Source organism: Cololabis saira, chromosome 13 (assembly GCF_033807715.1).
Source record: "Cololabis saira isolate AMF1-May2022 chromosome 13, fColSai1.1, whole genome shotgun sequence".
NCBI classification, from domain to species: domain Eukaryota; kingdom Metazoa; phylum Chordata; class Actinopteri; order Beloniformes; family Belonidae; genus Cololabis; species Cololabis saira.
Genome location: NC_084599.1, coordinates 20,549,641 through 20,571,938, shown reverse-complemented (window position 1 = coordinate 20,571,938; position 22,298 = coordinate 20,549,641). Strand labels below are relative to the sequence as shown.

The window sequence follows — 22,298 nt, the reverse complement described above, 5'->3', positions numbered from 1 at the left end:
CAGCGGCGGTTCCGACCCGCGGCGGTTCTGACCCGCGGCGGCTCTGACCCACGGCGGCTCTGACCCACGGCGGTTCCGACCAACGGCGGTTCCGACCAACGGCAGTTCCGACCAACGGCAGTTCCGACCAACGGCAGTTCCGACCAACGGCAGTTCCGACCAACGGCAGTTCCGACCAACGGCAGTTCCGACCACCGGCGGTTCCGACCACCAGCGGCTCCGACCAGCGGCAGTTCCGACCACCAGCGGCAGTTCCGACATCCAGCGGCTCCGACCAGCGGCGGTTCCGACATACAGCGGCTCCGACCAGCGGCGGTTCCGACATCCAGCGGCTCCGACCAGCGGCGGTTCCGACCAGAGGCGGCTCCGACTACCAGCGGCTCCGACCAGAGGCGGTTCCGTCCACCAGGAACTCCAACCATCCAACTCAAGTGCATAATCCTCGTGTGTGTTTGGTGAGACTTTGATATCTGCGTTGGTGAGTTAATTTCGATTTCCTTATGGGTCCTAAAAAGACCCCTGCCCCTCAGGAGGATGAGGTGGTGACCGTCACTGTTCTCAATGATATGCTAGAACAGCAAAAGCTATTTTTTAAAGAACTGATGGAGCTCCAAGAAAAGAACTTTAAATCTTTTATAGGTCTCATCATGGACTCTACCTCAAAAAGAGTTGATGATCTGGTGAAAACAGTATGTGAGCTGAAACATAGTCTGGAGTTCACTCAAGCAGAGACAGAGAGTATAAAGGCTGCAAATGTGTTGAACCAGGCAGCAGCTCAGTCGAGTACTCTGCTCCTCGGCCAACTACAGGCAGAATTAGACAAGTTCTCCTCCAAAGGAGACTATTTGGAAAATCAATCCAGGAGAAACAACATCCTGGTGGATGGTATCGAGGATTCTAAATCCGAATCTTGGCAAGACACCGAGATTAAATTAAACTTTAGTCATGTGTCAACAGGTTACAGATCAGTGTTAATTACACAGCAATCATCGCCTAATACACCGCTAAATGAAATCAGAGGCTTTGTCATCAGTTGTTGCTCTTATTTTAACATTTATTTTGTGTCTCATTTCAAATATAATGTCAGAAGTGAAGTTCATAATTCAGACTGTAAATCAGCCAAAACAGATTCAACCAAATGTGACACTGTCGTCTTCCTGCGGCACGTCGAGGGGGAGACAAGAGTCAGCCAACATTTTAATGTTCACCTGATCTGTGCGTTTTCAAACTTACATTTGAAAATCACAAGTTTATTTGGATTAAAACAATTGTTTCAGTTGTCAGCTCATTTCATCAAGGTTTTACTTTGACTTCTTCTTAAATGTATTCTTCTTCTTGTGGCTCTTGCCAGATCTTTGTGCTGCTTTCTCCATCATAATGTTCTGGTACCTCTTCTTGTTTTGTCTGGAAATAAAAGGAACATGTTGCATTAAATGTTTCACCTGATGAATCAACTCACGATGAAACGGAGACCTCATATACTTTGTTTCATTGCTCCAATATACATTAATAAAAGTATCTCACAAACTAATACGGATGAAGGATAACTTCATTTGATCACATCGCAGGAAATTTGATATAAATAAATGCTAATCATGGACTTAAGTGTTCAGAACAAACAGAAATCTAAATGCTTGTTTTGTGTGAAATGAACTAGATCTGAGAAAAAATGTTTGAAAAGGCACAAAAACTATTCAGTGTTACATTAATGCAATATCAGTGCCGTTAATCACTCCATTTTTTGTTTGAATTTTAAATCATACTTTTTATTTATGTTTTAATGTCTTTGTGCACTTTGATTCACCTCGTTGAATTGTGCAATAGAAATAAACGTGCCTTGCCCCCAACTTGTCCTCAATACACCAATGCAGTTTTCCCATAAGCACATCATGCATCAATCAAACTTGGAATATACAGCAAGTGTGTGTGTGTGTGTGTGTGTGTGTGTGTGTGTGTGTGTGTGTGTGTGTGTGTGTGTGTGTGTGTGTGTGTGTGTGTGTGTGTGTGTGTGTGTGTGTGTGTGTGTGTGTGTCTCTCCATATCTGAATATTGAAATAGCAAAATGCTGAAACTCCAGGCAACAAAATGGTGTTCACAAATCTATTTCACCTGTTAATACACAAGTCAGCGGGATTTTCTGACTAAAAGTGTCCAGTGGTAGCTGAGGCGTCTCGAGTTCAGAGGACAATGAGACAAAGGTCGACTTAATGAAACCACGTGTTTGACTTTAGTATAAAACTTACTGTCTGAAATTGGCATCAGCCAGCAGCTCCTCCACCATTGTTCTCTTCCTCTGGCTCTTGGGAACACGGGAATGATAAAAGTCGACTGGGCTGTCTACAACTGTGCCAACCTGTGTCACGCAGAAAAAAATAAATTAAACCACATCGTACTTATGTTTGTTGTGACATTAAACACTTAAAGCATAATTGATGCAAGTACTTGAGACTGTAATAGAAGCCAAATAAAACAAAGAATCCAAACTGCAAAATTGGTCCATAGAACTTAGATCTTGAAACTTGTTTGCAGAAAAAAAAGTCTGAGTTTGTTGAGGAAATTTTAGGAGCAGCAAAGTGACGGCACAAACCTGGAAATATTTGGGAAATCCGTCTCTGTCGTTCTTCTTGTAGAACCTCTTGGGATCTAAGGATCCTCTCATCTTCAGGACCTGCAGGTCTCCTTTCAGGTCGTGAGTCATCTCCGGGGCCTTCATGTTAAACCAGCCATCTCCAGTCGATTTCTCCCTCTCTGCCTGAAGAAAAAAGACTTCAGTTATTTCCAAAGCAGCCGATTCACAGATTAAGAACACACTTTTAATACACACCGTTCGTGATAACCGTGTGACTGCATTAGAGCGATAAAACTTTAAACCTTACTCTGCGTTTCAGCTTTAAGGCTTGTTTAGACTCGCTGTATGGAGGCACCGCATCCTTCTTTTCAAAGTCTGGTCCAATCACGCTCTTCTTCATCACCTGTAGACATTAACCAAAAGTGCAACCTTGAAGAGCGCTACAACTCAATGAGCACGCCACGCCTCAAAGATAAAAAGGTCAAAGTCAAAAAGAATTGTAGAGAAACTATGAACACCACCTGAATAACTATGAAGTTCATTAATCATTCTGCGCTTCAGATCACCTTCAGAGCGAACAAAAATCAATCATATATTTACCTCATCTTGGATCTTCTTTTCCTTTAGTTTTTGCTGTGAACTGGAGACAGGTTTTGATTTGCTGCCATCAAAAGTGATGTATAAACCCCCGAGCTCCTTCACTCTGATGCCGGGGTCAATACGGCTGGACATCTTACTCCTGAAATTAATAGGCGAAGACAAAAGTCCTTAGAAGCAGCAGCCACATCTCATTTCTCACTTCTGCTCACTTTTAACCACGCTAACAGCTTTTATTTAATGAATGAAAACCAATAGTGAATACTGAGCAGAGTTTTATATGTCGCCACCTCAACGCCACATCCACTCAAATTCTAAATATTTTATTAATCCCAGAAGGAAAATTAAATAATTAATTCCACCTCAACAGAAGTGAAACAACAATTGTCTAGTTCCTGTGCTGCCGCTCTCTCAACTCAAGTCACTAAAAACCCAGTGTGATTGTTGACAGTACGTTTAAATGTCATTAGCAGATTAGTGGACACTGCTGTTCAACTTGTTCAACAAATACTTTACACTAAAACCGACAATGTCCAGCCGTTTTACCACACATTTAGTTTTACTTGGTAAATTAAACTTGATTCAGAAGCGTCTCAAACCTTTTAGGTTTAGAGGAATACAGGCTGAAAAACTTTAGTTGTGGTGTTTTAAAACCTAACACTTTGTTTCTGATTTATCCTGCTCTAAACCCAGCTCATTTATGTCACAGAAACACATTTATTAATGGATGGATTTAGCTTCAAACTACACATTTTGTAACCCATTTTTCAAATATTAACATCTTTAGAAAAGTTAAGACATTACTGCTGAATTACAGAATTATTAAATGTGGTTTAAACAGTCAGACATTTTAAACGTGTTTTATCATCTTATTCTTACCAAGAAGGAATACTTACAAATGAGCATTTCTACTTGAAAACAGGACTTCTGCATCTTCATCTTCATCATCTACCCCCTCCTCATCCACAAACTCCTCATCCTCCTCTTCCTTTTTAGCTTGTTTTTTCCTTTTCTTTTTTTCCTCCTCTTCTCCGATACCTGTGTAATAATTTTGGTCGGCTTCCTGTCCGGGCCGCGTGTCGATCATAAACAGACCATCAACTGATGCAGCTGCTGTTTTTGGCCTGCAGGAAGTTTCTCCTCTCTCCTCTTCACTATGTCCTGAACCTTCCTCTTCAGAAATTTCATTCTCTTCATCAGATTCATCGTCGCTGCTGTCCAGCAGGCTGATTACTTTTCTTTTTTGGACAGGATCGTTAGTCTGCTGCTGAACGTGAGAATCTACTGTGACCTGGACGGCCTCTGTGTGGACTTCTGCGTCGTCAACCACCTGCTGAACATCCGTTTCCAGTGTGATGACTTCCATCTCGTCCTCCACACTGGGCCGGGTTTCCAAATCAGCATCTTCATCCGGAGCCTCGTCTGCCTGAGACAGTTGGCCGTTCACAGCGTCCCGCGCCTCTTCTGCCCCCTCAGCCCTTTCAGCAGCGCTCTCACATATCGTTACTTTAACTGACGGACGAGACTCTAAACATGATGGGGTTGTTTCCTGCATCATTCCGTTCTCGGAGGTATCCATAGCAGTATTTTCACCTGATGGCTCCTCCTGCTGGTCACTTACTATAACTGCGAGCTTACGAATAACTACAGAGCAAACTGGGGTAGTGGGAGCAACCTGGGAATTATGGTCCGAGACGTCAATTACTTCCTTTTCTACCTTTTTTGTATCCTCTTCACTGGGATCTGCATTATTCACTTGTTCTGGGTCTTCTGATATTAGGATTGTAGTCTCCTCCAGCAGTGTGCGTTCTGCGTCTGATCCAGTCACGGTGGTTTCCAACCTGGAGTCGTCCAGGAGAGCCTCTTCAGCGGGCTCTGCGCTAGCTTCTATAGCCACAGTAAAGTCCTTTGTTAAGCGCCTAGAGGCCGGAGTGCTCCGGCTGCTGGTCCGAGACCCTGCGCGGCTGCTGCATGGCGTCCCCTTGCTCCGGGTGGACATGGGGCTGCCCGCTGGGGAGTGCACATCTGTCAGATCAGAGTCCGACTCTGTGGCCTTTAGACCTGTGGACCGAGTCCTGCCCCTCAACCAAGTGGTGGAACTGCAACTGGGTCCAGACTCGAACCCGTCAGAGTCACAAGATATGGGCTCACACTCTGAAGTTGGTGCTGCTTTCCCCTTTGCCGCCCCGCTGCGCCGATTTGTCCGGGCGGGAGACTGAGAACCTTCCGACAGCTCTTCCATGTGCATGGGAATAGGACGTATTCTCCTCCTGGAAGCCCGTCTTGAGATGCTAGAGGTGCAGCTGTCAGCATCTGAAAGCTCAGAGTCCTCCGTTTGTCGACATTCAGCCACTCTGGCCAGAGTAGTTTTCCTCAGGCTTCTGGTGACTCTCTGAGATCCGGACACCACCACGCTGGAGGACTCGGTCTTCAGCGCCGGCTCCTCATCGACATCTCCTGCTTTTGCCTGAACTGTCTCACAATTTTCAGGAAGGGTCTTCTTTCTTGTGCTCCGACGGCTACTTTGGACAGGTTTTGGTGCAGACACGGCAGAGGAGCACGACTCTGCCTCAGATATCTCCTGGTCATCTTGATTCCTAACCTGTAGCTGTGTCGTTCTCGCTCTAGTGCGCGTCATTGGGGGCTCGGTGTTGGACACAGCGGAGCAGCAGGACTCCACGTCCGACATATCTGCGTCAGGAATGGAGCTCTGGGGCGTCGAGGGCTGCTCCGGACTGTGGAGTCTGGAAGCTCTGCATCTTTTTCTGGTGGAGGTCGGGGAAGAAACTGGGGATCCCCCTTCACTGCTGTCCAGCTGACCACAGGTCTCCACCGTCCTGTGCTGGGATCTCCTGGTGGGTCGACCAGTGGAAGGAGTGGCCTGCATCAGGAAAGACATATCGTTACTGGTGAAGCAGATTTATGTAGGCCGCAGTTGCCTCTTTACTTGCAAATTGCACCTTAAAAAACACAATATGATCCCAATAGTCTATTTTTTTTGTCCCAAGCTTCCTACGTGATACCTGCACAGGCAAACTGATGCACTTGGTTTGATTCATGACCTTTTGGATCAGCTGTGCTGAAACTTCCTGGTGGCCGACAATATACAGATGTACAAAGTCTCCTGCAGACTGTCTCTAAAACAAATGTTCAAGCTCTTATGCTTCTTCTCTGTCTGGTGTCTGTTATTTATAGTTGTTATTTCCAATTTGTTGACAGTGTATCAAAAGAGGGTAACTACTTTTTAAAGTTTCCAGACAATTGCGTTTACAGCTTTATCATAGAAGAAAAAAGGGGTGGCCTATATGTCTAAAAGCAGTCACAATTACAATCAAAAGCAAAATAAGTTTTATGTGTTTACTAATGTACTCTTGTTCCCTTCAATGTTTTCTGGTTCATCCTAAACTCGTGCAGTTTGTGGTGATACATCTAGGGTCGCCACCCGTCCCTTAAAAGACGGAATATTTACGTAATTGGGAATTAAAAGTTGCGTTCCGTATTGAACCTATACGGACATATATTATGCTCTTATTTATTGATGTCATAATATACAGGTGAAGGTCGGAAAATTTGAATATATTGCAAAACTTAATTCGTAGTAAATTCAACTAAAGGTGAAACAAATATATTATTTCCCACTACATGCAAAGTGAGATATTTCAAGGCTTTAATTTGTTATAATGTTGATGATTATGACTCACAGTTTATGAAAACCCCAAATAAAAAATCTAAAAAAATTAGAATATTTTATGAAATCAATAAATTAAAAAGTAAAGTAAAGTAATGAGACTATGTAATATATTAGTTTCACCATTTAAGTTGAATTATTGAAATAAATTAACTTTTACACCATATTCTAGTTGAATTATTGAAATAAGTTAACTTTTACACCATATTCTAGTTGAATTATTGAAATAAATTAACTTTTGCACCATATTCTAGTTGAATTATTGAAATAAATTAACTTTTACACCATATTCTAGTTGAATTATTGAAATAAATTAACTTTTACACCATATTCTTCACCTGTAGCTATATTATACATCTGGGCTGATGTGGACATACATAGCATAGGAGGATATTTCAGTTGCTAGTATGGTTGGCTGTCTGTACAGTCATGAAAGTTCAATGCATCAAAGAATTTAGTTTTTTCATATAAAATAAACACATTTTTATGCAGTTTAGAAGTTTTGGGGCTTTTTTTTGGCTCCTGCGCTGCTGAAATCAGGGCGTCCCTTATTTCTATTTCTGAAAGGTGGCAACCCTACCCGAGATCATCTTTAAAAATAAATACAAATACTTTAAAAGATAGGACCTGCTACTTTTCTTTAAAAAAAACCCTGATAAATGGCATTTTGATGAGTTATAAATCAGGGTAAGATGATGATAAGCTGACCTGCTACGGGACGCGTGTTCAGCTACACGAGAAGAAAATCACCCGACAGGATGTTTAAAAAACAATTCAGAAACAGAGTAAACTGAATCTGACCACTAATGCCCCCGGCAGCGCTTTTGTTTATAAACAGAGTTTGTTTTCCAGCAACTTTTGCCACAACAATTACGTATTTACAAACTCTAGAGTTCCTACTTTCCGACCACGTGACGCGTCAGTAAAGCCACGTGTCCAGCAGCTGGCTGGGACCGGCTCGGCTCGGCCACGGTTACAGCTCTGGACACCCCGGCCTTTAATGGTTCCTCATTCCCGCTCACCTGGACCTCAGCCGGCTTCTCCGGGAGGGTTCTGGTGGGAGAGATCACACGCACTCCTCTCCTGGTGGCCACCATCTTGTCGTGAACGCGAACTCCCTCTTTCACTTCCGGTGTGCAGGCCAGACGCGACTAATCGATAGGCGACCGAGACACGAGCAGTCGATCGCAGAAGTCTCCGTATCCATACACTTGTGTTGGTCACTTGATTGAATATGGTCAATAATTACAATAATATATAACCTGTAATATATATACTCTCCCTTCAAACTTTATATATCCTATTAGTGGTGGGGGAAAAAAAATCGATATTGCAATATATTGTTGCGCTCTCTGTCGCAAAAAATAATTGATAAACTGTCGGCAAATATCGATATTTTATTAAAACACATAATGGATTTACGCGGTTGTCACCGCACTATTGTTCATGCACTTCAATTTGTCCAGCTGTACAGTGTTTACATAGACTAGGAGGCAGTGAGGTACTATGCTAAATTAAGTTGCTTACTGACTTTTCAGTATTAGAAACAGAGCAGTGCACTGTCCTGGTGTTCTTGACGTTTTCCTTTTTATGGGTATTTTTTCTTTTTCAGTCACATATATCGTGATATATCGTTGAGTAAATTTCTTACAATATATCAAATATCGTAGATATCGTGATATTACCGTTATCGTGGGCCACATATCGCCACAGTATTGAATCGTAAGTTACCTGTATCGTCCCACCTCTATATCCTATCTATATTCATTTCCACTTGCAGAGTAAATGTAATCCCTCACAAAACATGACAAAACATTTTCAACGAGCTGAAGCATATCGGTGTTGGTGGATGTGTCCTGAGATCATTTACCATGTAACAGCCGTCATGTACTGTCAGAGACAACTGGAAAAATACATCTGACATTCTTTACAAAGTACATGAATTAAATATAAAAGCAGTTGGTAATTGTGGCTGTTAAATGCAGCATAGTTGATAATCAACCAGGTAAAATGTGTCTCATGAGTTACAAACATAAGTCCTCCACTTTTAAAATCTTTTTGGTGCATTAGATAACAAGACTTCGTTAATTGCTTCAAATTAAATTGGTTTAACAATGAATAAACTGAATATTCATTTTCATTGCTTTAATGTATGTATTTCAAATTGTCTCAAAATTTCAGTGTTTTTTTCTTCTTCTTTTTCTTGGAATATTGAAATATTCGTGTCCAAATAAAACTCAAAAAACAGGTTTTCATTATTTAAAAAAAAAAAACAATTCATCGTACACAAAACAAAACAAATATAACAGTTTACATAAATGTACAGTACAGAGGAATTTAGAATTTGCTGGAAAAACTTTTGATTAAAAAAATAAAACCTTCATCAAAACAACTCACCAACATCATCCGACCTGGAGTTTCGTCACGTTATAATAAAATATGAAAGATATCAGTATGCCAGTTACTGTTCTCAAAGTAGCACTTTTAACACTCCCTTAAATTAATCTCATGAGCATCGGGATAAACATGTCAACACATCTTCAAAAGCAGCATGGTTAGATCAAACACAGATCAAAATTAAATTATATATATCATTTAGTTGTCTTTTTTAACCAGCTAAAACTGTAACTCAAAATGCTTCAATAAACACTCTTTTATTTTTGGGTTTGAATCCTTGTTCTTATCTAGGGGAATGTAAATAAAAGAAAAAAGAACATTTTTGCACGATTGAGAATAGATCACAATTTCTGCTTTCAAAATGTGATTGGATCTAATTTCTGATAACCAAAATCACATTTATAGTTTATCGTCTTACACTTGACAGTCAGAGCGACTTATTTAACCCTTTAAGCTCCAGCTTATTTCCAATGCCTGTGCTCTAGTGTAACCGGTTTAAGCTGTGCTCTTACACACACAGTGGAGACAAAGCCGTTATGAGAACAGAGAAAGCGTCAGGCACTTTACATCGGCACACGGATAAACGATCTCCAGCTTGGACCAACATTCAGCAGCCAAAGTTTTCCAATAATCTAACAGCTTCTACTGAGTAGATGGACAGCTGATCTGTCCAGGTTCTGGTCATGGTGAGAGTTACCATCTTTTAAATGTCACTTCATGAGTCTTTTCTTTCAAAGTTAAGTTAATGTCAATGGTCTCACAGAGGATGGTAACGACTGCCGCCATCTCTTTAATCAAATAAATCACAGAGGAGAAAGATGCAACCTTATAAGGAAGATAAAACAATGACTTCCAGACTCTTGGTGATCGGCAGTTAACTTTGTTTCGCTTAAGATGAAAATGGAGAAAAATGGCTTCATCCATGTGTCATTTATTCCCCTCTACTTCAGTATTAAGGGCTCGCCCTCCTCGCACTCACGAGGTAGCCCTTAGACTTGATAATGCCCCTGCTTTTGACAATAACGGAGTAGCGCAGGACCCATTCAAGCCTCCATTCAGTGATGCTCAGGTCTTTTGCTCCCTCTCGCACGGCCTCCTGGAATGTGTCTGCCGATATCAACTCTGGGAAGAACAAAATAACAAAAGAAAATGAAAATCATTAAAAAAAACTGAAAAAGGTTGTCTATAGATAGTGTTGCATGATGAAAAAAAACAACTTGATCATGAACATGATTACAATTAGAGATTTGATTTCAACAAAATTTTATTTATATAGCGTCTATGACAACACAAGTTCTCTCTAGGCGCTTTCCAGAGACCCAGAACAAGACCCCTGAGCAATTATTACATAAATTACAGCATGTAAAAACTCCCCTAGTGGGAGAAAAACCTTAAGCCAAACAGTGGCAAGGAAAAACTCCCCTTTAGGAGGGAAGAAACCTCGAGCAGGACCTGGATGATAAGGGGGGACCCTCCTGCCGAACTACGATTTGATTTACACCACTGATTTAAATTGTTTCCAAAAAATCTGAGACGGAAAAATCGGTATCTGCACGTCACACTCGCTAAAAAAAACTGAAAATTGCAATGGGTGCATCTGTAATTACAAGATCGTGGCATGACAATTGTCTTTTCCTCTTGGGTACGTAGGCTGCAGTATTATAGTAAAATGGACATTAATGGTTGCAGGAGGGCATGCAATTTGTTATCCTTTGTTGAATTAATGGGTTGCCATGGTAGCTGGAGGTTTCGTGTGCTGTGAGGAACCAGAAAGCTCAAATAGACAATGATAAATAAATAAATGATAAATTTACCCCGTCACTAAGTCACAAGTGCATTGTTTTCAGAAGTGTCAAGTTCTGCTTGTCCATATTAAAACTCTAATCGTAATTTCATAGTTTAGAAACTAAAATGTGATCCTGTAGTAGGTACGCCAGAAAAAATGAAGCATTTAAAATAAATAAATAAATCAATTTGGATGTGCCCAAAGCAGACAGACACTGCCTTTGTCCTCCAAGGCAGATCCACTTTTTTTTTTCCTTTTTTTGTAAGGCATTTCTTTCCATAAACAGTTTCCAATGACAATTTTAGAGTTGGCTATTTGTGATAAACTGGGAAGGGTCAGGTGGAATGGGACAGAATGAACAACAATGACTATGTTTGTGCTAAAGAAGAATATCAACCAAGTGAAGAATGGAAGTGTTTATCTTAGAAAGATCTAGTATTCATCGTAGCTTTGAAATCATCTGATATTTGTTGAATTTGTTAACCCTGCGTATAAGATTTCCGTATAAGTGCTTAATAAATAGAAACTTCATTTTGGAAACAAAAGCAGTGTAAATATAATTTGAATTCTCAAAATCATATATACTGAAACCAAGTGCACACACAAATGTGAGAAACAGAAAGACGAAACTGACTTTCACCTTTTGGGTCATTGTGTGTGAGCAGCTGGATGTCGTACTCCTTAGCGAAGGCTGTCAGGTCAGGGGGCATCACACAGCAGGAGGCCAGGTTGACCTGGTTGCTGCTGGGCTTCACCTGCTCCAGCACAAGGAAATGTTCAATGACTGCCTTTAATTACTACAACACAAGCAATGGCAGACAACACTGCAACATCTGTGAGTGGTGCACTGGCAAAAAATAAATCATAAAGGATAATTGATAACATTTTCAAAATGTGCATTTTGCTGTTTCCACTACCCGATCCCGACTCAAATACAGAAGTTTATCACCAACCTGTGCCCAGTTGTAGAGCTGCTCAAGCAGATCTTTGTCCAGATCAGAGGTGCCAATGGCTGCAATCTGCTGGCTCCTAACCAGAGCCTCCAGCTCCTCCCACGCCGGCTGCAGGTACGCCAGAGTTTGCCCGTCAGCCTCCGGAGGCCCAGGTGGCGCTATGATAACAGAGTCCAGCTGGGACACCGCCAGCGCCTGGCAAGCTGAGACAAAAAGAGCCTCACTGCAAAGAACGGTCTGAATACAAAACCAGTTGTGCCTGATTTTGAAAAGCACATTTCATTTTTCTTTAAGAGATTCATGGCTCACCCATTCCAACTGCGTCTCTGATAGCCGACTGGCCCGACTCACACAGAAATAGCTTAACTAGAAAAACAAGGTATCCATCAGCAAGTGATCAGCACATCCTGCACAACACATTCTCTATCACATTTTAATAAATGGCTATGACTTCTATGGCTTTTATCCTTAATGCATCCATTAAATCAACAATGCTCTGATCGAGGTGTCTGTGTTCAGTCAGTCTTTACAAATGACTCAATCTAAGGTTATTAAAATTATACTGACAATTAAAGGCAAGCCGTAAGCTACTTCGGTCACATTGCCAGGTAAGCTAATGTAGGATATTTATTTGGTTGTAGGGAAGGTATATCTGTTACAGAAGATTAACACATGTTTACTAAAATACTAGAGCTGACCTGAGACCTTCACCTCCTCCCTTTCTTCGGGGGTGATGGCATCTGTCGCCTCAGGAATGGAGCAGTCCAGTGTATCTGGGATGTCCTACATGACAAGAACAGAACTGTAGGTTAGATTAGAGACAATATGTTAAATCTGAAACAGATTTTAACCCCAAGCACTCATGAGTACTTCATAAAATAAAGAGTGCCACTGCTGAAAGACACATCCGAGTCATATAGTCTACATGCAAAGTATACAAGACCCCCCCACCTCAGCTTTTTCAATCTCCCTCAGGGCCAAACAAGTCCAGTGGGTGGAGGGATAAAAGCTGAGGCAGATTAGCTGAGTCCAGTAACAACAGTTAGGAGAGACGGAGGTCAGCAGGACTCGTGGTGCACGACTGGGGATCCTAAAATGCATTTATTTATGCTACAAATATGTTTAAGAACATATCTGTCTGAAATGAGGAGTATACCATGCTAGGTATCAAAGTTAATGGACAAAAATATATCCAACAAAAAGGTATTTGCGCGCCCCTACCCCCATCCCCACACTAACGGACAGATGGATATTTGGAATGGCGCCTTTGGCAAGCATCGCTGCATGATCATTCATCATGACAGGTTCTTTTCAGGAAGCGTACAGGCTGCCTTTGATGTCCATCACTGCAGCCGTGTCACTTTTACAAGCGCTGGAATGCAACAGACCAACAAGCGCAGTGACAAAGTATTGCAAAACTCCCCCTAACTCGTCACATCACGCCATCGCTGCAAATGCGGTTACATTAATGTGTCATGGAGGCAACTATTCTTAAAAGCATTTATGTTAAAATAATAATGAAAGTTGTCTACACACCTTGGCTGATGGTTTTTTTGCAGACAACCAATCACTCAGCGTGGCTTGGATGCAGTCTCGAAGCTGAATTAAGGGACAGGAAAAAAAAAGAGAAGACATTATTGAGGCAAAATCCAAAAGATAGCCATTTCCTTATAGCTTCCAGTCTGATGTTGTGCTCATGTTATATGAGACCGATGGTCCAGGCACCGAAAAGTTGGATATGTTAAGTGTAATAGAGATAAAAATTACTTTTTACTTTTTTACCCCCTTCCCTGCATGTGTGTGTGTGTGTGTGTGTGTGTGTGTTAAGTGTACTGCTGCTAACATGTGAGTTTCCCCATTGAGGGAGTAATAAAGGACTATCTTATCTTATTACTTAAAACAGTGTTGTGTCAAAGAAGCGGCTGTGATCTACAGCTTCCGTGCAGGGATGCCGACCGTCTCCTCTGTTGTACATCTTATAAACTGCAGGAGTCATCTTGAAAACTGACACTACGAGAATTTTACAGACAACACTGTTTTGATCAGCTTGGTCCAGGATGAGAGGGTTTGTCACAGCCCAGCTGTTGACTACTGTGTGGAGTGGTGTGACAATTATTTCCTAAAGTTGAATACCGGTATATACAAAACCAAAGAGCTGGCCATTAATGTTCTTGAAACCTCACATCAACTGTTCCAACCAAATGTGAGTGCACACTGGCCGGGTTGGTATGTGGGCACGGTTGTGGATAAGAACCTAAACTTCAACACAACTGGAATCTGCCAAACGAGCCGACAGAGACTGGACTAAATGTTTTTAATGTAGACAAACTGGTATTATTTGACAGATCCTTTATCGAGTCTGCTTCAACCTTTTTCCTCGTCTCTTGGTATGAAAACAAATCCATGCACAGCCAAACTGTCTGTTTAGTATTAGTTCAGGACATCTCTTCATCAGATATCTGGACAAACAGACAAATACTGAGGAAGGAGAGGTGAGCTTTGGCCAGCAGTGACCGTCATCTATTAGAGGAATTTACTCTTATCCAATCTGGTCATAAATACAGGCTACTAAGGTGCAATAGGTACATAGTCTCATTTGTCCCAAGTGCAGTAAAAACACTAGCCAAATTACAGTTAAGTATTAATAGCACTTGTTGTGGCACTGTAGTATGTTATCAATGGGTTGTCTAATTATTACCGTACTTTATCCACCCATCATTGCTATTATTCCAGGAGCACTTAACAAACATGCATGTTTGGGCAGGATGGAGCGGGTGGAGAAAAGTGTCAGGTGTGATGTGTGATAAAAGAGTTTCAGCTAAAATGAAAGGTGTACAAAACTGTAGTGAGACCAGTGATGTTGTTTGGTCTAGAGAGACAGTGTCACTGAGGAAAAAACAGGAGGCAGAGCTGGAGGCAGCAGAGATGAAGATGCTGAGGTTCTCTATGGGACTGACCAGACTGGACAGGATCAGGAATGAGAACATCAGAGGGACAGCACATGTTAGAGGCTTTGGAGATAAAGTCAAGGAGGCCAGACTGAGATGGTTGGGACATGTCCAGAGGAGAGATAGTGAATATATTGGTAGAAGGATGCTGAGTTTTGAACTGCCAGGCAGGAGGCCCAGAGGAAGACCAAATAAGAGGTTTATAGATATAGGGAAAGAGGACATGAAGGTAGTCGGGGTAAGAGAAGAGGATGCAGAAGACAAGCTCAGATGGAGGCAACTGATTCGCTGTGGCGACCCCTGAAGGAAAAAGCCGAAAGGCGCAGACTTAACAAACATCTGTCTTTGTTGGGTTGTATCTACGGCTTCTTGCACTGTCATGTGTTGTGTCTTGTGTTTTATTTCCTCATCGCCGCTGCTGTGGACCAGATTTCACCACAAGGAACCATTAAAGGTCTGGACTGAAGGGAGACTGAAAAACTTGACAAACGATTGGATAAATCAGACGGGAAATCCTACTGTCCACTGCATTGTTAATGGATCACCGACCTGTTGTGTATGTCCCCGTTGCCCTGGTAACGCGGCAGTTGTTACAGCCGGTGTTCTATGGCGGTGGTTTTGGGGCTGCAGCCTGTCTGTGTTTCACTGTTAGGTTCAGTTGGAGCCGCTCTTGTGGTTTCCAAACATAACACGGCCAGAGTACGTTAAACTATCATTGTATCTTTTTAGATGGGGGAAGAAACTGTCCAGACACAAGGACAGTTTCTTCCCCCAAGCTGTTGCTCTGATGAACTCTCATAAGAGTCTCAGAGTAATCAATCCCCGTGCTTATATGCTGTAACAACGCACCTCCCAATAATCTATCATATCTACCTCATTCTGCTGCAACTCTCACTTAAAAAAAAATGTATATTTTGTTATTAAGAGCTGTCATTACCATGTCTACCTCAGTACTGCTGTACCTTTCACTTTTTTTAATTGTATTGTATAAATGTTAATGAGTGCCACATTGTTTATTTACTGTACATTTGTTATTTACTTTTAAATCTGGTTGATCAAGCAAATATCATAATTAAATTATACATGTCATATAGTTGTCTTTTTTTTTAACCAGCTAAATCTAACTCAAAATGCTTCAATAAACACTAATTTTTGGGGGGTTTGAGTCATTTTTCTTATCTAGGGGAATGTAAATAAGGGAAAAAACCCATCTTTACACGATTGAGAATAGATCACAACTTCTGCTTTCAAAATGTGATGGTATCTAATTTCTGATAAGCAAAATCGTATATTTTGTTATTAAGAGCTGTCATTACCATGTTTACCTCAGTACTGCTGCACCTTTCACTTTTTTAATTGTATTATATATATGTTAATGAGTGCCACATTGTTTATTTACTGTACATTTGTTATTTACTTTTAAATCTGGGTACAGTGAGTCAAATTCCTTGTCGGGCAATGTTCAAACTTGGCCAATAAAGCTGATTCTGATTATGATGTGATCGATTCCTTCTATCAGGAGATAATTTACTGGGATTAGTCTGCTGGCATATATTTAACATTAAACCAACAAAACAAAATCTTTAGTAAAAATCACCAGCTGGATCTCTAGATGTCTGAATATAATAGTTATATAATAATAACAACAATGATAATAATGACCATAACAATAACAACCTGCTGCATCACGTGTTCCTGTCTGTTAATCAATCCTGGACCAAAACAACAGTCCTATCTCTCTGATACACGGTTAAACTGTTCTTCTGTCTACATGTAGCCGGTACTTGTTAGTAAACCCGTGTTTCAGCTCCTTGTCCCGGTGCTTGTACCGGTCACCCGGGCCGGGGAAGCTAAGCTAACAGACCGGTCCTCACCTCCTCGCTGGGGCAGCCCGGACACTTCTTCTTCATCCGGCTCCGGTCCACCAGGTTCCCGGTGTGCAGCCGCAGGTTCCTGGCGTGGTTCAGCAGCACCTTCGCCTCCGGGTGTGTGTTCTGGGGATCCATGCGGTCTCCGTGGCAGCTACGCTACTCTGAAATGTGACAGCCGGAAGAAAACGAGGCTCCGCAGCAACAGTTGTTGTTAGTTGTTAGTTGTTAGACTGCTGTGTTCACGATGACTTGCATTAATGTTGACCAACGTGCTGCTTCGCTTCACTCAGCCACTGTTGCCAGAGGGATCGTAGGCCACGCCCACATAGGGGCGTGGTCAAGGAACACCCGACAGACCACGCCCATATTATATATGTATAAATGTATATAATATATATATAACACTTACAGTACTCGAGTTGTAAAAAAGAATCAGGGGGGATGGTGGATTTTATCATATGGGGACAGATAATTTGTGCTGATTACAAATAATATAATGTATTAAATAATAGCAGTGACCAAACACCTGCAGAAATAGTGCAGGAATGACAATAGCAGCAGTTAAATGCAGCCTTCTGTAAGCTTTAAATATCCACTGGGCTTACATCAAATACATCAAAACACAACAATAAAAAACAGTTTTCTGAACTTATCAATATGATTCTGTCCTTCACAGGATAAGTAAAATGGATCACTGCAAAAACTCAAAGTCTTAAGAAGAATATTTGTCTTATTTCTAGTTAAAATGTCTTATTTTAGTAAAGAAATCTCATTACACTTAAAACAAGACTCATCACTGGAAAAAACAATTTCCACCTGTTTCAAGTAGATTTTCACTTGAAATAAGTAGAAAAATCTGCCAGTGGGACAAGATTTTTTTGCTTGTAATAAGAAGATAAATCTTGTCCCACTGGCATATTTTCCTACTTATTTCAAGTGAAAATTTACTTGAAACAGGTGAAAATTGTCAAATAAGTTATTTTTCTGGTGTTATTTTTCTGGTGATGACTCTAAATGTTGAAATAGCAGTAAAACCACATTCATTGATGAAATGACATAAGGGATGGAAAGGGGGGATGGCAGTTTTACAGGGGGGATGATTTTGACCGTTTTTATTTCAGGGGGGATTCCATCCCCCCTCATTCCCCCTCAACTCGAGTACTGAACACATATATAAGCAATTTACAACTGCTATTCAGACTGCAAAAAAAAGCAATCAGGATACTTCACAATGTGGGTTATAAGGATCACACAAACACACTGTTTTTAAAGTCGCATGTGTTGAAATTCTTGGACATTGTCAAACTAAAAACTCTACAAATCATATTCAAAGCGAGAACTGATTCACTTCCAGGCAATTTACAGAAAATGTTTTGTGACAGGGAGGGGGGTTATAATTTAAGAGGAAAATTGAATTTAAAAAAACAATGTGTTCGTTCTAAAAGGAAAAGCATGTGTATCTCAGTTGTTGGAGTGGATCTATGGAATGGGTTGGGTGATGGGTTGAAGCAATGTACAAATATAAATCAATTTAAAAAAACGTTACAAAAAGGAAATTCTGGCAAGTTATTTGATTGAGGAGGAGTTATGTTAAGGAAAGATTGTGTTTGTTAGCTGGTTAGGTGCAGAGGCACAACCATTGGGAAAATCTGTAGCCTAATAGTGTAAATTAGCAGCTATTTATTATTCATATTTATGTTTAATTTATAATAGGAGCAGGGTTAAATAAGTTTTACTTCTACCTGCTCCTTTTCGGACACTGTTTTTTTTTTCCCCTGTCTGTATTACGTTTTTGTTGTTGTTGCTTTTTTCTGTATGTTTTGAATTTGTTTAAAAAAAATTAAAATTATATGTTTTCCTTATGTGTTCGAAATAAACAATTCAATCAATCAATCAATCAATCAATCAATATATTCTTGGAATATTGAAATTTTTGTGTCCAAATAAAACTCAAAAAACAAGTTTTCATTATTTAAAAAAAAAACCCAATTCATCATACACAAAACAAAACAAATAAATGTACAGTACAGAGGAATTTAGAATTTGCTGGAAAAACCTTCAATTAAAAAAATAAAACCTTCTTCAAAACAACTCGCCAACATCATCCGACCTGGAATTTTGTCACGATATAATAGAACATGAAAGATATCAGTATGCTAGTTACTGTTCCCAAAGTAGCACTTTTAACACTCCCTTAAATTAATCTCATGAGCATCGGGATAAACATGCAGCAAGATTAGATCAAGCACAGATCAAAATTAAATTATACATATCATATAGTTGTCTTTTTTTTTAACCAGCTAAAACTGTAACTCAAAATGCTTCAATAAACACTAATTGTTTGGGGGGTTTGAATCATTGTTTTTATCTAGGGGAATGTAAGTAAGAGAAAAAACCCATCTTTGCACGATTCAGAATAGATCACAACCTATGCTTTCAAAATGTGATTGGATCTAATTTCTGATAAGCAAAATCACATTTCTACTTTATTGGATCCATATATATATATATATATATATGTATATATATATATATATATATATATATATATATATATATATATATATATATATATATATATATATATATATATATATATATATATATATATATATATATATATATATATATATATATATATATATGAGGCGTGGCGAAGAAAAGCAGGATTCAGGGGTTGTTTACCTACACTGGACTGGATGATGGAGCGGACTGTGTTCCCTGCAAGTTCTTGTCGTACCAGTAGATAGAGCTGTTGTGTTGGTTGTTAGGGTTATTGGTATTGGAGTACCACCTCAGTGGATTTGAAATAAAATAGTCCAGATATAATCAAAGTGCAGACCTTCAGCGTTATATTAAGAGCTTTCTCCATAAACATGCCACCATGCTGAGTATTTGGTTGACTGTGAGCAGTCCCAGACCTCGAAGGCTGCCATCTTGCATCTGTTATATGTTGCCTTGCTTTAACACACCTGATTCAATTCAGTGATTCATCAGCTTGTCATCAAGGTCTGCAAACGTCTGTTAATGACACAGTCATTTGTGTCATGGTGCACTAAAGACGCACCCTGAAGGATCAGCCCCATATCTAGAAAGATGTAGGGTCTAAAATGGATTTCTACACATTAAGGGGCAGTGTAGGATTTAGTCAAGTCGTGTGAAGAGGAGGCTTGACATAAATCTTCACCTGGTGCTGGATTTTATTTTAGTCACCATTGTCAAGCTGTGCAGTTGTGCATTGGGAAAGTGAATTAACACAACAACAAACAAACAAAAAACTAAATTACACAAAGTTCAAAAATAACCAAAGGAAATATATCAAACAATTGCACTAAGCCCTGAGCTATGGGCCAGAGTACTGAGAGCCTTTTTCAGGCCTAACCACATCCTGAGAGCAGGCTCTTACCGTATTCCAGACTTTAGCCTGGAAGCTCCTCCTACAAGACAAACCAAAGTTAATTCCCATTCTCACCATCAACACATACTGGCCTTTCATCCCACGTGTATCTATCGAATCCTTTAAAACATCATAACATTAAAATATTCAAATTCAATATAAGAATAGAACATCTTTAAATATTTTGTTCCACCACAATTGCAGCTTGTATGAAAAGCCCTATACACACAGGCATATATACTGTATATAGACGCCTCATCGACCGGCTGGGGCGTGAGAAATATAATATAATATAATACGGCTGCCATGTTGGACTGGTCATCCTATATGACAACATAAGACAGAACAGTATTGAAGATGCCAGAGCACTGGTATTCCTGTACAAATCGGTGAACAATTGCGACCAGAGATCGGAACGGAGGATGTTTTCCAGCCTTGGGAACACGTTGAGGAGACACAGTTTGGCATCGACAACCACTATTCCAACTTGTCGTCATTGTTTGTATCATAGTTTCTAAAAATAAGGTTACACCACATTGCCAAACTCACATCTCTTGACCTGCAGGAAGGGAGCATGAGAAAGAAGCTCTTTCAGGGCTTTTAGCATATGTATATAGCTGTATATGTATATATATATATATATATATATATATATATATATATATATATATATATATATATATATATATATATATATATATATATATATATATATATGTATATATATATATGTATATGTATATGTATATAGATTTATATATAAAAGATGTTTATTGATATACATAGATATATATGGATATGTATATATGGATATATGTTTATTATTGTTTCTTCATATTATTAAATTAAATTAAATTATTGTGTGTCTTGCAAAATAGCCTACCTATCATACTCACATATCAAAATATTCTAATAGTTAAGCCTACTATGAATATTAAAATACGTCAGATCATGTGTCCGGTATCATGCCTAGATGTATGACGTTTGCAGAAAAAAAAACCCCCTTGAAAATCAGTTTTGTATTCTGCGAGTTATGACTGATTAAATGTCGCTGACACTTAACTGCGCCAGCCAGACAGACTGAGTGGAGCGGGTGACCGGACCAAGATGGCGGCCCTACGGCTCGTCAGCGCATACATCCGATACTTCATATACAATGATTGAAACAGTGCCACCTACTGGCCTACTTAGAAGATCAAGCAACTTCATTAGTTGTTCATCTGATTGATTCCAAGAGAGTTAGCGATGCCAAGTAAAATGCAGATACAATAGAACGCAGTAATCTGAATTACATTGAAACTCGAGATTTAATTGAAAACAGCTAGAAATGTTAAACCAGAGAAACCCTTGTTTACAGACATCTTGTAGGGTGTTGAGAGTGAAACTTACCCTGCATTGTTGAGGTTACATGAAACATTTGGATCTGTTAACACCAGAACCCCAATGGACATGAATTAACGAGCCGTCACAACTAACAAAAATGTGTGTTTTTCTTACTGTGACATGTCAGTGCGTCCGCTCTCAAGAGACTTGTTGCAACATTCCCACCGGGTTGAAGGCAAGGAGGTATTGAGCAAGATTCAGAACAATTACTTTCCCTTTCTGTTCTCGGGTAAAGTCTAAGTTGCAAACTAAATCAGAACTGATTCATTATGCAGAATGCTTCTTCGGAGTTTTTAATGTTTGAAAATCAATGGATTATTGCTTTTAAACATTGAGAAGTTAAAAGCTGTGGTTGGAGATATGCAATATTTTTTTTGTAATTTTATTTACGCCACCTCAGACCTTTGTTATAGCAAATTTTGTTAAAGTAACAAATGCAATCATTAGATTGATCAATTGAATGTGATTGGAGCATCCGGGTGCTAAACTAACCTCCCTACCTTCAAGATGTTTATTTTTTCTGAAAACATTTAGTCCATTACATTCAAGCAGGTCCCAAAGTGCTGAGCGACAGAACTCAAATTGGGAAAACATCTAATTTCCAAAATGTGTGAGTTTGTGAGTCTGCTGTGAGTGGGGTCTTTTAATATGGCTGTTGTTTCAGCTTACAGGTACATGTTCAGCTTTATGGCACCATAGTTTGGAATAC

The 22,298-nt window shown here is 40.0% G+C and overlaps 2 protein-coding genes across 2 annotated transcripts; both read right to left on the bottom strand.

Moving 5' to 3' along the window:
- Nucleotides 1-1,203: 1,203 nt before the first annotated feature.
- On the bottom strand, nucleotides 1,204-7,974 carry dnttip2 (deoxynucleotidyltransferase, terminal, interacting protein 2). Its single transcript, XM_061738210.1, has 7 exons — nucleotides 7,877-7,974; nucleotides 4,063-6,047; nucleotides 3,170-3,308; nucleotides 2,877-2,972; nucleotides 2,588-2,752; nucleotides 2,244-2,353; nucleotides 1,204-1,404 (listed from the first exon to the last, which is right to left on the bottom strand). Exons 1-7 carry the CDS (start codon nucleotides 7,949-7,951, stop codon nucleotides 1,302-1,304), a joined length of 2,673 nt encoding a protein of 890 aa, XP_061594194.1. The 5' UTR covers nucleotides 7,952-7,974; the 3' UTR covers nucleotides 1,204-1,301.
- A 1,010-nt stretch (nucleotides 7,975-8,984) lies between these two features.
- Nucleotides 8,985-17,594, bottom strand: gclm (glutamate-cysteine ligase, modifier subunit). Its single transcript, XM_061738209.1, has 7 exons — nucleotides 16,813-17,594; nucleotides 13,527-13,589; nucleotides 12,689-12,773; nucleotides 12,300-12,356; nucleotides 11,991-12,193; nucleotides 11,678-11,792; nucleotides 8,985-10,373 (listed from the first exon to the last, which is right to left on the bottom strand). The coding sequence occupies exons 1-7, from the start codon at nucleotides 16,942-16,944 to the stop codon at nucleotides 10,204-10,206; spliced, it is 825 nt and encodes a 274-aa protein (XP_061594193.1). The 5' UTR covers nucleotides 16,945-17,594; the 3' UTR covers nucleotides 8,985-10,203.
- Nucleotides 17,595-22,298: the final 4,704 nt, after the last annotated feature.